General features: G+C 33.3%; 2 protein-coding genes across 2 annotated transcripts in view; one reads left to right on the forward strand and one right to left on the reverse strand.

Moving 5' to 3' along the window:
• Nucleotides 1-554: 554 nt before the first annotated feature.
• On the reverse strand, nucleotides 555-5,579 carry LOC146133195 (coiled-coil domain-containing protein 186-like). The gene has a single exon (XM_083397980.1). The coding sequence runs from the start codon at nucleotides 5,269-5,271 to the stop codon at nucleotides 2,614-2,616; it is 2,658 nt and encodes an 885-aa protein (XP_083254106.1). The 5' UTR covers nucleotides 5,272-5,579; the 3' UTR covers nucleotides 555-2,613.
• Nucleotides 5,580-6,577: 998 nt separating this feature from the next.
• Nucleotides 6,578-12,095, forward strand: part of LOC146133196 (E3 ubiquitin-protein ligase UBR3-like) — a 46,044-nt gene continuing 40,526 nt past the window's right edge. The window contains exons 1-8 of the mRNA XM_083397979.1: nucleotides 6,578-6,812; nucleotides 8,546-8,724; nucleotides 9,792-9,970; nucleotides 10,307-10,451; nucleotides 10,610-10,767; nucleotides 10,831-10,937; nucleotides 11,352-11,504; nucleotides 11,582-11,660. Of these exons, the coding sequence (XP_083254105.1) occupies nucleotides 6,670-6,812; nucleotides 8,546-8,724; nucleotides 9,792-9,970; nucleotides 10,307-10,451; nucleotides 10,610-10,767; nucleotides 10,831-10,937; nucleotides 11,352-11,504; nucleotides 11,582-11,660 (1,143 nt within the window). The 5' untranslated portion in view covers nucleotides 6,578-6,669. The remainder of the gene's footprint in view (nucleotides 6,813-8,545; nucleotides 8,725-9,791; nucleotides 9,971-10,306; nucleotides 10,452-10,609; nucleotides 10,768-10,830; nucleotides 10,938-11,351; nucleotides 11,505-11,581; nucleotides 11,661-12,095) is intronic.

A 12,095-nucleotide genomic window follows, 5' to 3' on the forward strand; every position in this document is an offset into this window, starting at 1 on the left:
TTTTATTTTATTTCTGAAAATACATTTTTTTGTGACACTTTCTACACCATTAACTGAGTAGTTATGCACTTCAGGAATACTCATCGCAGTGTTTTTAGATGCAGTCATGCTCTGTTCCATAGGTCCTGTGGGGTGGGACCGACGGAACAAAAAATTACGTGTTTTATATTTAAAAAAAAATGGATATGTAAGATTTCAATTATTTTTTCCATATAGGTACCCACAGCTGTAAGCTTTCCAAAGAAAATAATCGCGAGTGTTTTTGAGTTGTAATTCGAAAGATATTACCGACAAAACAAATTCGTACCATAGGTACCGCACCTCCCCTACGTCATATCTGGACCGAACTTTAACAAAGTTGGCCTTAGGAGTAGGTCATGATGTAAAACTGTATACCACAGTAAATTTTGTACATCTGATAAAACAAATGCCCTATTGAGATTATTATACCAGTGTTTTCACCACGTTTTTCGTTAAACAACTCGTGTTTTGTATTGATTTGGAACCATTTGAAGTTACAAAGTCCCAAAAGGTGGTGATTACAAAACAAAAGAGACGATACCGTAAATTTATTTTAATTCAACGCTACATTGCACAGATAAAAACATCTAAAATACAAACTATATAACCCGAAGGGAACCACACATTGGCCTTTGCGAAATGGGGCAAAATAAGCAAAATAAAACAAAAGAAGGAAAAAGTAGCAAAGTAAAATATTGGTGTTTTTTGTTCACGACATTTTCCGTTTATAAAGTGCAGCGACCACATGTGATAAACAAGTCAACTAAGCACCACACACGCACAAGTTTTTAGCGAATGCATACAATAGAGACAAAAATCTAGACTATGTGTTTGAGAGAAATTACAACATAGCAGTACCGAAAAAGGAAATAATCGGAGGCGTAAATAGCCATTAAAACTGTTAACATATTCACAAGAAAGTTAATTTGCGATCAAAAAAGAACGCAAAGGCTTTTTCCCATCTTCGAAATGTTGCAAAAGTTTATCGCGCCTGTACAACCCATCAATAACTGCCCTGTTGGTATTGCGAGTGGAAGCTGGATAACGCAACAGCCAATGTGAGCCACTTCCATGTTAAGAGGATTGTAGGTCAGCCGCGACGCAGTTATACTATTGTTTTTATCGATTAGTTGTAAAACCTCTTGTCGCGGCCCTTTAAATACGCGAGTGTAATTTAAGGCGAATTTTCGAGGTTGAAGCAACTCCTCATGCCCGAAGCGGTACCCGGCTTTAATTGTGACGCATTCGTCACATATTTACGTAGTGGGCTGTCAAACTGTTTATTGGTAATATACGGGTGGACCTGCGTAATTCTCAATCACAATAGCCTATAATCGTTTTACTATTGCATCTTGTAAAATACTGTGTATTAAACAGCGCGTTAGTTATAATTTGTTTAGTGAATGAATCACACAGGACTTTTCACATTACCACGTCACAAAACTAATACGAAAAATAAAAATTTGCGTTTTGAAAAAGTATTTTCAAGTTATAACATTTATTGTGAACATCATTACGCCAACTAACTATTTGTGTTACTACACACCGTTGGTTTTATGTTTAAAGCGAGAATTTAGGGTTACAGGGTCGCGAAGATTTTCAGAGGATCACATGACGAAAATAGATGCGATTTAATCGTGGTATCACTAAAATGGTTTCACAATATTAAAAGGCTGCGTCAAGGCGCAACGCATTATACCAATCTAAACATAACAGAAGTGCCCTGGTGACAAGTAAAGTTCGAAAGGTAGGGTGTGTCACAAAAACTTACAAACACAAACATATCGATTTTATAAATAACTGCTAAACAAAATCGCCCAAACGCGACATAACCAATGAAATGCTGCAGAAAAAAAACATCTGCACTCTTGTAAAGGCTTACTACTTTCCTGCTTAACTCCACGTTTTAAAAAGCAATTTAAATGGAGAGACAAATCGACCATTTTAAAAGTCCAATTAATCTATTTACTTAAATAAACTAAAAAAACAAGAGCAACAATAACATTATTTATGATAAAATAGTTTACATAAAAATATGGAGCTCGGTTTGTGTCAAGCCAGCTGAAACATTTTAACTTTTAAATAATTATGATTACAGTTTAAAGACTTAGAAAGGTGCCAAAATTCAAAATATCTGCTAGGAATGGATAATTAATGCTTTATCTTTGAGAGTCACAGCCATAGAAAACAGATGGAAATAAGATCAGTGAATTCAGCACCCAGGAACACAAGAAATAAATTAAAAACAGAAAGTTACAAAGCGAAAAAAATATATATACTATATTCAGTAGCATATATTTTATATAGCTGTAATAATTGGATTTCAATAAATATGTATTTTTTAAAAAACTTTTTGGTGCAAATGAAAACCATGGCTAAGTAACGTCAAAGTTTTGGATTACAAATCTTTTTTAAATTATACAATCACGGGACATCACTCAAACAAACTTAAAACAGATAAAACAATAACAGGCCAATTCATAAAACAAATATTTATGGAAAACTAAACTCTGGCATATATTTGTTGTTTTGATATACGATAAACTTAAGGCAGAAAAAAGGTTTTGGAATGAAAAGAAAGCAAAAAGAAAATTATGAAACTTTGTTTTCTGAGCAAGCGAGTCTCTGTACTTCTTTACCAAGTGTTTCCAAACTCTCTTTGAGAGTTATGTTTTTCAGAAGGGTATCTTCCAAAACTGACTGCATTTTTTGGTTTATTTCCATTGAAAGTTCGAGGGTAAGACCCATTCTCTGGCGATGATGATGGTCTTGATTTGTCTTAGGTGGGGCTAGAGAGCCTACCTCTTCACGCATGATGTAGTGCTGAATCAGACGCTGTTTACGTTGCATTTCCTGCACTAACTGTTGAACATGTTCAGTAAGAAAGTCTATTTTTTCATTTTTCTTGGCATGAATCTGCTGTAGACGAACAATTCGTTCAATCAATAGTTGCCTGTCTAACGAGTTAGGGCTGGTCACAGAAGTTTCTGGAACCACCACAGACTCATAAACTGAGTTTTGTGCGGTGTATTGTACATCCGGCGAAGAGGAAGGGCAAATTTTGTCTAGTGAGGTGGTTGAACTCGTTCTACTGCCAAGGCTTCCTGCATCAGCACTTTGCTGGCCACTATTGCGACCAGACGAAAACGATGCAGCATCTGTATTGTCCATTTTCCGCTTTGCCTGATTCAATTGCCTAGTCAAATCTTTTACAGCTGCAGCCGTCTTACGTTTTTGGGTTCGCAAGTCATCCTTGAGGTCTTCCATTTGCAGAAGCAACTCACAAATTGTTTTTTCTTTCTCTTCGAGGCGAGAACCCATTTCGGCTCTGCTCTTTGAGCTTTCCCGTTTCGTCATTTCATCGGCAGTTGTTAATGCGGTCAGGTCAGCTTCCAGCACTGAAATTTTACTATGAGCCACGTTTAGATCAGCACACTGTTGCTTAGTTAAATCCTTGAGCTCTTCCACTTGAACAGCCAGTTCTGAGTTTTTGGAGCTTAATTTAGCTGTAAATTCCAGTAACTCCTGTTCCCTCTGTTCTTTTCGCTGAAGGTCTTCAACTGCAATGTCTCTTTTTGTAAAGGCGTCATTAATGTCATTTTCAATAGTGTTAAGTTTAGTTGTGGTAACGTTAAGTTGATCCTCAAGCAATGTCATTGTTTCAACTTTCTCAGATAACTGTGACGTGTTCAGCTTCTGCTTGTTCATGATGTCCTCATAGCCCCTGAGACACTGTTCGTTTTTGACACGCTCTTCATCTAAACTTTCTATCTTAGATTTCAACATAGTATTCTCTTCAAATACATCTTTGTGTTTGATCTTTAGCATGCTTAGCTCTTCACTTTTTTGCTTTAGAACTTCTTGCAGGTCTTCATGTTGTGATTTTCGCTCTGAAAGCTGTTTAACTGTTTCTTTTAATTCTATATCAAGTGCATTAGATTTAATTTCCTCTGATTCCTGATAAGTTTTTATCATATCCTGACAGTTCATACGGATCTGTTCAGTTTCCTCTTTGGCATGTTGAATTTCCTTGATCATTTTTTCACATTTTTCTTTTGTCTCCTTGTGTCCATCAACTTCAGTTTTTAACTTGTTTTGAGCCCAACGTGCTTTTATTATCTGTGAGTTGACCTCTTCTTTCAATTTTTCTACTTCCTGTTTTGTAGCATGAAGTTCGGATTCCTTTTTATCCAGGTTTGACTTTACCCTAAACATGTCATTCTTCACAGCTTTCAACTGTCCAACAGCCTTTTCTCTTTCTTTGGCAGCATTACGAGCAAAATTTTCAGCATCATCTTTTCTATGTTTTAAATCTAGCAACTCTTTCTCCCTCCTAGCATAGTTCATCACCGCACTTTGTTGGTCATTTTCCAGGGCAGTACATCGCTTGTGCATTTCTTTTATTTTCTTCTCATGATCTTGTTGCAGATTGTAAATTGTCCTTTTCGCTGCAATGTCATGACCTTGAAGTTTGTCAGAAAACTGCTTGGCTTGCATTTGAAAACTTTCATTACTTGACTTAAGGGTTTCGTTTTCTGTTTCCAGTTCGTTTATTTTGCCAGACATGACATTGAGTAAAGCATGATGACTTTCGTGGCTTGACAAAATCTCATCTATTTCATCACCTTTTAGCTTTTCAGACAACTTTAAAAACATTGAAGAGACAATAGGCTTACATTGAAGGAGTTTATCAAATTGGGAAATTTGCCCATCAGAAAAACAAACCGTGGATATATCAGAAATCTCATAAAGTTGTAGGTCTTCAGCATCAACAATGTCATTTGAAATGCCATTTTTTAAGGTTTCTTTATTGCATTCTTTTAGGTGATCAGTAGACTCCAATTTTTCTGAACTACATTTAGTTGTGCATTTGCTAGTGCTATTTTTATTATATTCTTCAACTGTGTTGTTTTCAGTTGTTGGATGACCAAAGTTTTGTTCTGGACTGTCTTCAGGAGTTTCAAGGTGAGTTGTATCTTCTTCAGTTTGATTGGTAACAGCTCCGGAATCTTCACTGTTCTCGGATGCTTCATTGCTATTTATACCATTATGGATAACAGCTAAATTATCACCGGTATTCAAGTTTGTGGCAACATTTTCAAGTTTATCTTCTGCATTAGAAGAAATCGAACAATCGCTGAGATATTCTTCAATATTATTTGACTTACAAACTTCATTTTTAGCATCAACAATAGTGTCATGAACATGAAAGTTGTTTTCAGATATTGAATTTGTTACATCAGTTGCCATAATGGAGTTGTAAAAAATCACTTTAAACAGAAGTTAACAATCATTTTTATACACACGTCATAGGAGGCAATATCCAGATCTATAAAGTGCAAACTAAATTGACAAAAATGTTTTCTTATGAACAGATGTTTAGATTTTTTGAGTTAATGCAAAAGTAAAAGGTGTGTAAACCATAAACATTAAACGGGTTATGTTATTATAGCTGTGTATTTACAATATAGTCTAGCTATGCTATAAAAATGCCTCCATCTACAGCTAAAAGGCTGGAAAACTACAAAAGCTCCAAATGCAATCATCCATTTAATTTTAATAACAAAAGGTTAAACACAATACTTGGAATTAGTAAAAAAGGCGAGTAGGATGTTGCATAGCTCGAGTAAGCAGATTTATACATTTTGATTAAATTACATTTTTATTTTCCACTCCCATTTCAGTGCTTTCCACGTGAGTTTACTGATAAACTGTGCTTGAAAAATCTCTTATGCTATCATTGATATGCATGAAAACCAGTTGTTTAGTCTACCAAAATTAAAATACTACTAACAGCCCTTCGTTTATCTGTTACCAACTTTCCAAAAAACTCATTCACTTGTATAAAAAACACTATTATAAACAACAAATAGTTGACGCTTGGCAGATCATTTTCGCTACAGCGAGCGGTCAGTAAGGTTTACGCACTGATCTCTATGATTGAGATTAGTGGGCTTATCGATATTTGCTATACGCAAAAAAAATATAATTGTAACATAGGTATTTGTCACTTAGGAGAACAAATCCAAAGTCTATGATTGAGGATAATAAGCGATGTTGATTCTGTACCAGTAATCCAAAACCGTCGAAGGTAAAAAAATTTAATAACGTTGAAAAAATTATATATCAATAACAAAACATTGAAAATAATCTTTAATCTTTCTCAAGGTTCTAGTTGGTGTTTATTTTTGCCCAGGGGTCTAGGATTTTATCTAAACACTACAATAGAAATATCAATCATACTTCTGAGTCTTAATAGTGGTAGATGCTAAGATATCACTCTTCGATCAATCAGCTGTTCTAAAGTTATTACGTCGGTAGTATAAGGTGATAAAATTTAAAATAAAGATAAATCTGCAAAATGTTTAACATAATTTAACATAAAAATTGTATTACATTTTATCTGGATGTGTTCAAAAGCAAACCTAAACAGTCACGAAAAACATTAACTTTTAACTTTGCCTTTCCTACATCCCCAGCTGCTCTACGTAATTTATGATTTCAACCATTGCAATTTACTTTAGTAAACAACAAAAACAAACTAGTATCTGTTTATCTCGTTAAGTTTTTTGTGGAAGCCACTGTACAAAGGCATTTCCTTTTGTAGAGAGTTTAATGTTAACAATTGTGTTACATTAGTGTGGCGGTATGTCTTATTTGCTAACCGGGTCTAAGGTTGCTGCGTGCAGAACACTACGAAACAATTTCGATCACGATGTTCAAAAGGGAAATGAACTTGTTCACGATCTGTGCGACCACCTTCTTGATCCACAAGACTCTACTATTGACAGGTTGGTAATATACTTATATTACCACTCAATCACTATAAAGTTACATTTGTTTTGAACAGAGTATCATTAATTGTGGATTTAGGTTATGTGTCTAGTGTCAGTGAGATGTAAATTTAGGCTGTGTGTCTAGTGTGATTTAGCTGTTTTGGAAAAATCTGATAATCTACAGAAAATAAATAGATTTGGCGCTGGTCTAGAATTCTACCACAGTGTTGAATCAATTATTATAGCAACGCACATTATTTAAGTTAGGGTGTCGGTTAGTATTTAGGTGTGGGTGGGTCTAAACTACCTGCGCGAACTTGGCGCGCTGGAATAGGTTTTGGGCAATATCTCCGAAAGTTGGGACGATACAAAGTTGAAATTTTTACACAGTCCTTGTATTGATTACATCTTTCCAGCAATCACACTTTTAGCGAAAAATATTGAAAAAAAATTAATATTCAAAAATATGAATATTAATATTCAGCGATATTAACCCTTAACTGTTGAGCCAACAAGTTCAAATTTTAACGATATAAACTAGGAGGCACCACCTTCAAAATGAGACATATATCATGTTTAAATTCATTCGGATTGGGTGTTTACTGTTTCTTCGAAAATTCATAACCGGCCAAATTCGAAAAAACGCCTTTCGTAATTAATGTTCGCATAAAGCAATTAAAAATGACAATACAAAGTTGAAATTTTTACACAGTCCTTGTATTGGTTACATCTTTCCAGCAATCACACTTTTAGCGAAAAATATTGAAAAAAAATTAATATTCAAAAATATGAATATTAATATTTAGCGATATTAACCCTTAACTGTTGAGCCAACAAGTTCAAATTTTAACGATATAAACTAGGAGGCACCACCTTCAAAATGAGACATAAATCATGTTTAAATTCATTCGGACTGGGTGTTTACTGTTTCTTAAAATTCATAACTGCCTAAATTCGAAAAAACGCCTTTCGTAATTAATGTTCGCATAAAGCAATTAAAAATGACAATACAAAGTTGAAATTTTTACACAGTCCTTGTATTGGTTACATCTTTCCAGCAATCACACTTTTAGCGAAAAATATTGAAAAAAAATTAATATTCAAAAATATGAATATTAATATTTAGCGATATTAACCCTTAACTGTTGAGCCAACAAGTTCAAATTTTAACGATATAAACTAGGAGGCACCACCTTCAAAATGAGACATAAATCATGTTTAAATTCATTCGGACTGGGTGTTTACTGTTTCTTTGAAAATTCATAACTGCCCAAATTCGAACAATCGCCTTTCGTAATTAATGTTCGCATAAAGCAACTAGACGGTCTGTTTGTTTCTCCACTTTCGTAGAAGGTACTTACGACTCTTGCCGGAATGTATTATTGTATTTGAACACATTTGGACAAAGTATTGCTGACAGTTCATAAATGATATTACTACTATGATTAAATAACCAAAAATATTTATATAAAAAAATACTATGATTAAATAAGAAAAAATTATTAAAAGAATACTTAATGCTAGGAAACTTTGTTAACCTTTATTGTGAATATACAATTTTTGAAATAAAACTACTTTACTGTGGAAAAATTAAATTACAAATATTAATGTTATAACTTCTTTAAGACAAACATTGATACTACCACTTTGCGTCAGTCATTGTCTCTGGTATTATTAGGCATGTTTTTGCGAAATTGGATGATTTGACAGCATAAGCAATAAAACTGAAAATGTTTGAATTTGTACAGGTCAGATTCTTTGGAGTGGCTGAAGGCCCTCTTTACAAGTGATGGGTCGTTTGATAAGTTTTGCCAACAAGTGTCTAATGTTGACTCTTCTCCCTTGTGTGGTTGTGTTTGGACTGCCAACTTTGTTGCCTATCGATGTCGCACATGTGCCACTTCCCCGTGTATGTCTGTTTGTGCAGGTAACTTTTTATTTTGTTCTTCTACTTCCAAAAGAAAAGAAGAAAAATACCCTAATCAAAACTGTTTTTGGAACTTGCATATAAATATATTTTACAACGTCTACTTAGGGATTTTGTGGTCAAAAACCCTCCCTTGAGGGATATTACGGAGTGGAGATAGACCAATAAATTAGTTTACTGATAATATTGGCTGATATTTTGCTTTTACTGATATAATTATGAGTATCCGTTAATTTTGGGCAATATTTAGGCCGACGATACTTTTTGACTACATTTCCGGTAATATATATATATCTATATATATATTTATATATATATAACATTCTATATCGGGTATCAGCTGGCAAAAAAGTTAAAAATCAAGTCTTGGTATATCTGTCAAAAAATGTTCTCAGTTGATTTCCATTATAGACCCAATACATGAAACGGCTATGGGATTGGTTCTAAAGGGGGAGCATAAAAAATTAAAATGGCCCTAAAAAGTTAGAATGACATGACAAAACAATTAATTTAAGAAGCACTATTTGTACCAAGCGGTGTAGGAAAAAAAATCTGAGACCTAAATTTAGGTGCCAAAGATTTGCTTAAAACTTTCACTTTTACACTCACACTTATTTTAGTCGCCATGAAAAAAGTTAAGCAGCGCTACCATGAAAGTTTTTTTATTGCATTATAAATCCCACTAAAATGTCTGCAAACAGTCAATATTTTCATTTAACTGTTTGGATTTTTTTATTCCTTGCACATATTTCAGCAAATCTGGAGGCAATTAGTTGCTGCATGGGTATATTATAATTAATTCCCACACAAAATAGAAATTAAATAAGTAAATAAAAATAGACTTGAATTTCAAATTCTGGATTTAATTCATTTTAGTTTAATAACTTTCCATTCTCCAATAACCAGGTGATCTGCCTTAAACAACCCTATGTCTTCCACTCTTCTGTCAACAAAAACTAAATTAAACAAGTTAGAAATAGATATTATAGTTTAACAACTTTTTAAAAATGAATATAAATATGATGATAATCAGATCACTAACTTCTTTTTTTTTGTTTTTTTTTAAGCTTGTTTTGAGCGTGGAAACCATACTGGCCATGACTACAACATATTTCGAAGTGAAGCTGGAGGAGCTTGTGACTGTGGTGATGAAAGTGTCATGAATAAAACAGGCTTTTGTTGCCATCACGGCCCTAACAGAATAGTTCCTGAACCACTACCTACTGGCTTTCTTGATTCTACAAGGGTAACTGCCCTAATTTTTTACCTTAAAATTTTGGTATATTTGAAACTTAATCTGTTTTGATATAGGTAGATTTAGTCCTTTTAAATACTAAGTTTCATTTCATACTTATTCAATAGTAATAATTGGAAGGGTAAATTTGTCATTACATTATATCAAAACTAAATCCATATATATATATAGAGATATATATAGAGAGTTATAAATTGATCAGTTGACTTGTGCTAGTCTTTTATGTTTTAGATTTTGTGATAAACCAATGTAAATATTAGTAAAATACAATAAATTTTTTTTTTATAAATCAATAAAATAAAAAATAAAAGTAAAAATGTTTTTTAGATACTACTGGAACGTCTTGTTCTGTTTATTGTCCACATTCTAAGGGACCATTCTGCCAACATATCTTCCACACAGACTTTTATTGTTAATTTTTCACCACAGATTGAAGAACTTTTTGCCTTTATTCTTCAACTAATAAAACTTGGTAAGTCACCTTGCATGTTAAATAAAAACATATTATCAAAGCAATAATACTGTTTCTTTCTTGATCTTAAATGTATATAATATACACAACACAAGGTTGATTGTTGTTATATTATGGAGTATAGGGATTAAAATCCAACAATATTAATTATTTTAAAGGTTCTGCTATTAGAAGCCATTTGAGAGAAATCCTATTAGACGAACAGTTGTACTTCAATCTGATGCAAGGTCAAGGTTACAAATACCTCCAAGATTCCTCAAGCTCCATGTCACGATATCACAAAAGAAGTGTGGAGATATTTAAGAAATCAGCTTCGGTAATTTACTTGCTGTCTTGACATTGCAAAACAATTCAACCTAAACAAACTTGTATTTTTCAGTCTCTTCGCACTCCTTTAGTCCCAGATGAGATAAAGAACATTGACCGGTTCAAACGAGACTTTGAATACTTTACTTATTTGGATGAGATTACATACTGGATAGTTCGGTGTGTTTATTTATATAGCAATAAAAATAAATATTTGACCAAATACGATTTTATTTAGGCCAAACCTTAAAACCTAACAATGACTAATACATAAAAACAAAAGAGACACAAAGCATTTTGATAAAGAAACTGGCTGTTATTTTTTTAGTTTCACAGTTTTACTAAAAAAATGGAAGGTGAAACACATTTTATGCTAATGATCATAACTAGCCATGCATTACAGTAGCTATATGTTTGTTTGGTTAACCTTATTCTACCAATGTCGTCTGTCTTATGGCGTGCAATAGATTACTTGTGTAATATGTAAAATTTAATCGTGTGGTACATTAATTTTAGTATGTATTATAAAATGTGTTGATTTTATATTAGAAATAAATGTTAATTTTAGAGAAACAAAACGTGATTTATTGCTAGGTACGAATTCCCAGAGTCCCTGATTCTCATTGTGCTAAACCTCTTACCTGACCTTACAATAAAGAAGGAATTCGCAAAATGTTTCACTCGACATTATTCAAGAATTGGAGCTTCTCTGTCCAGCTCGGCCAAAGTAGCACAACTTTCCAATAGGTAATTTAGATGTTTCATTTAAAGTCTAACTCACAAACATATGAAAAAGGTTAGTAAATAAACAAGGTTTTTTTTAGGGTTGTCCACATTTCTGTGCAGCTTTTCAGTAATGATGAGATTGCATACATGCTTGTCGAGAATGAGCGGTTGCTTGAGGTAACTACAGTTCTTTTTTGAAGTAATTTTCCTTTTGAACGGCCTATATGTAATATTTGATTTGTTCATGTACACTAGAGCCAACAAAACTGGCATATTTATTTATATTATATATGCGTTCATAATTTACAAAGTTGTTAAATTGGAATCACAGATTAAGCTATTTCTTCTAGCATCTATATTGTTTCAAAGTTTTATTTAAGGTTTTAGAATACCTGCAAAACGCACACAATATTTACATGCGAGTAAAATGGCTTATGGGGTTCTTACTTTGGATAGTTTTATTGCCCTTGTCAGAAAACAAATTGAATTCTTCCATTCAATCAAGCGTAAATTAATCTCATCTGAATGGACATTTTAATTGCAATTTTAGTCTTCTTCAAAAATACTACTAACGAACAAAGTAACCCTGCCCGATTCACCGTTTTGTGGCAG

Source organism: Ascidiella aspersa, chromosome 9 (genome assembly GCF_963924565.1).
Source record: "Ascidiella aspersa chromosome 9, kaAscAspe10.2, whole genome shotgun sequence".
Taxonomy (NCBI): domain Eukaryota; kingdom Metazoa; phylum Chordata; class Ascidiacea; order Phlebobranchia; family Ascidiidae; genus Ascidiella; species Ascidiella aspersa.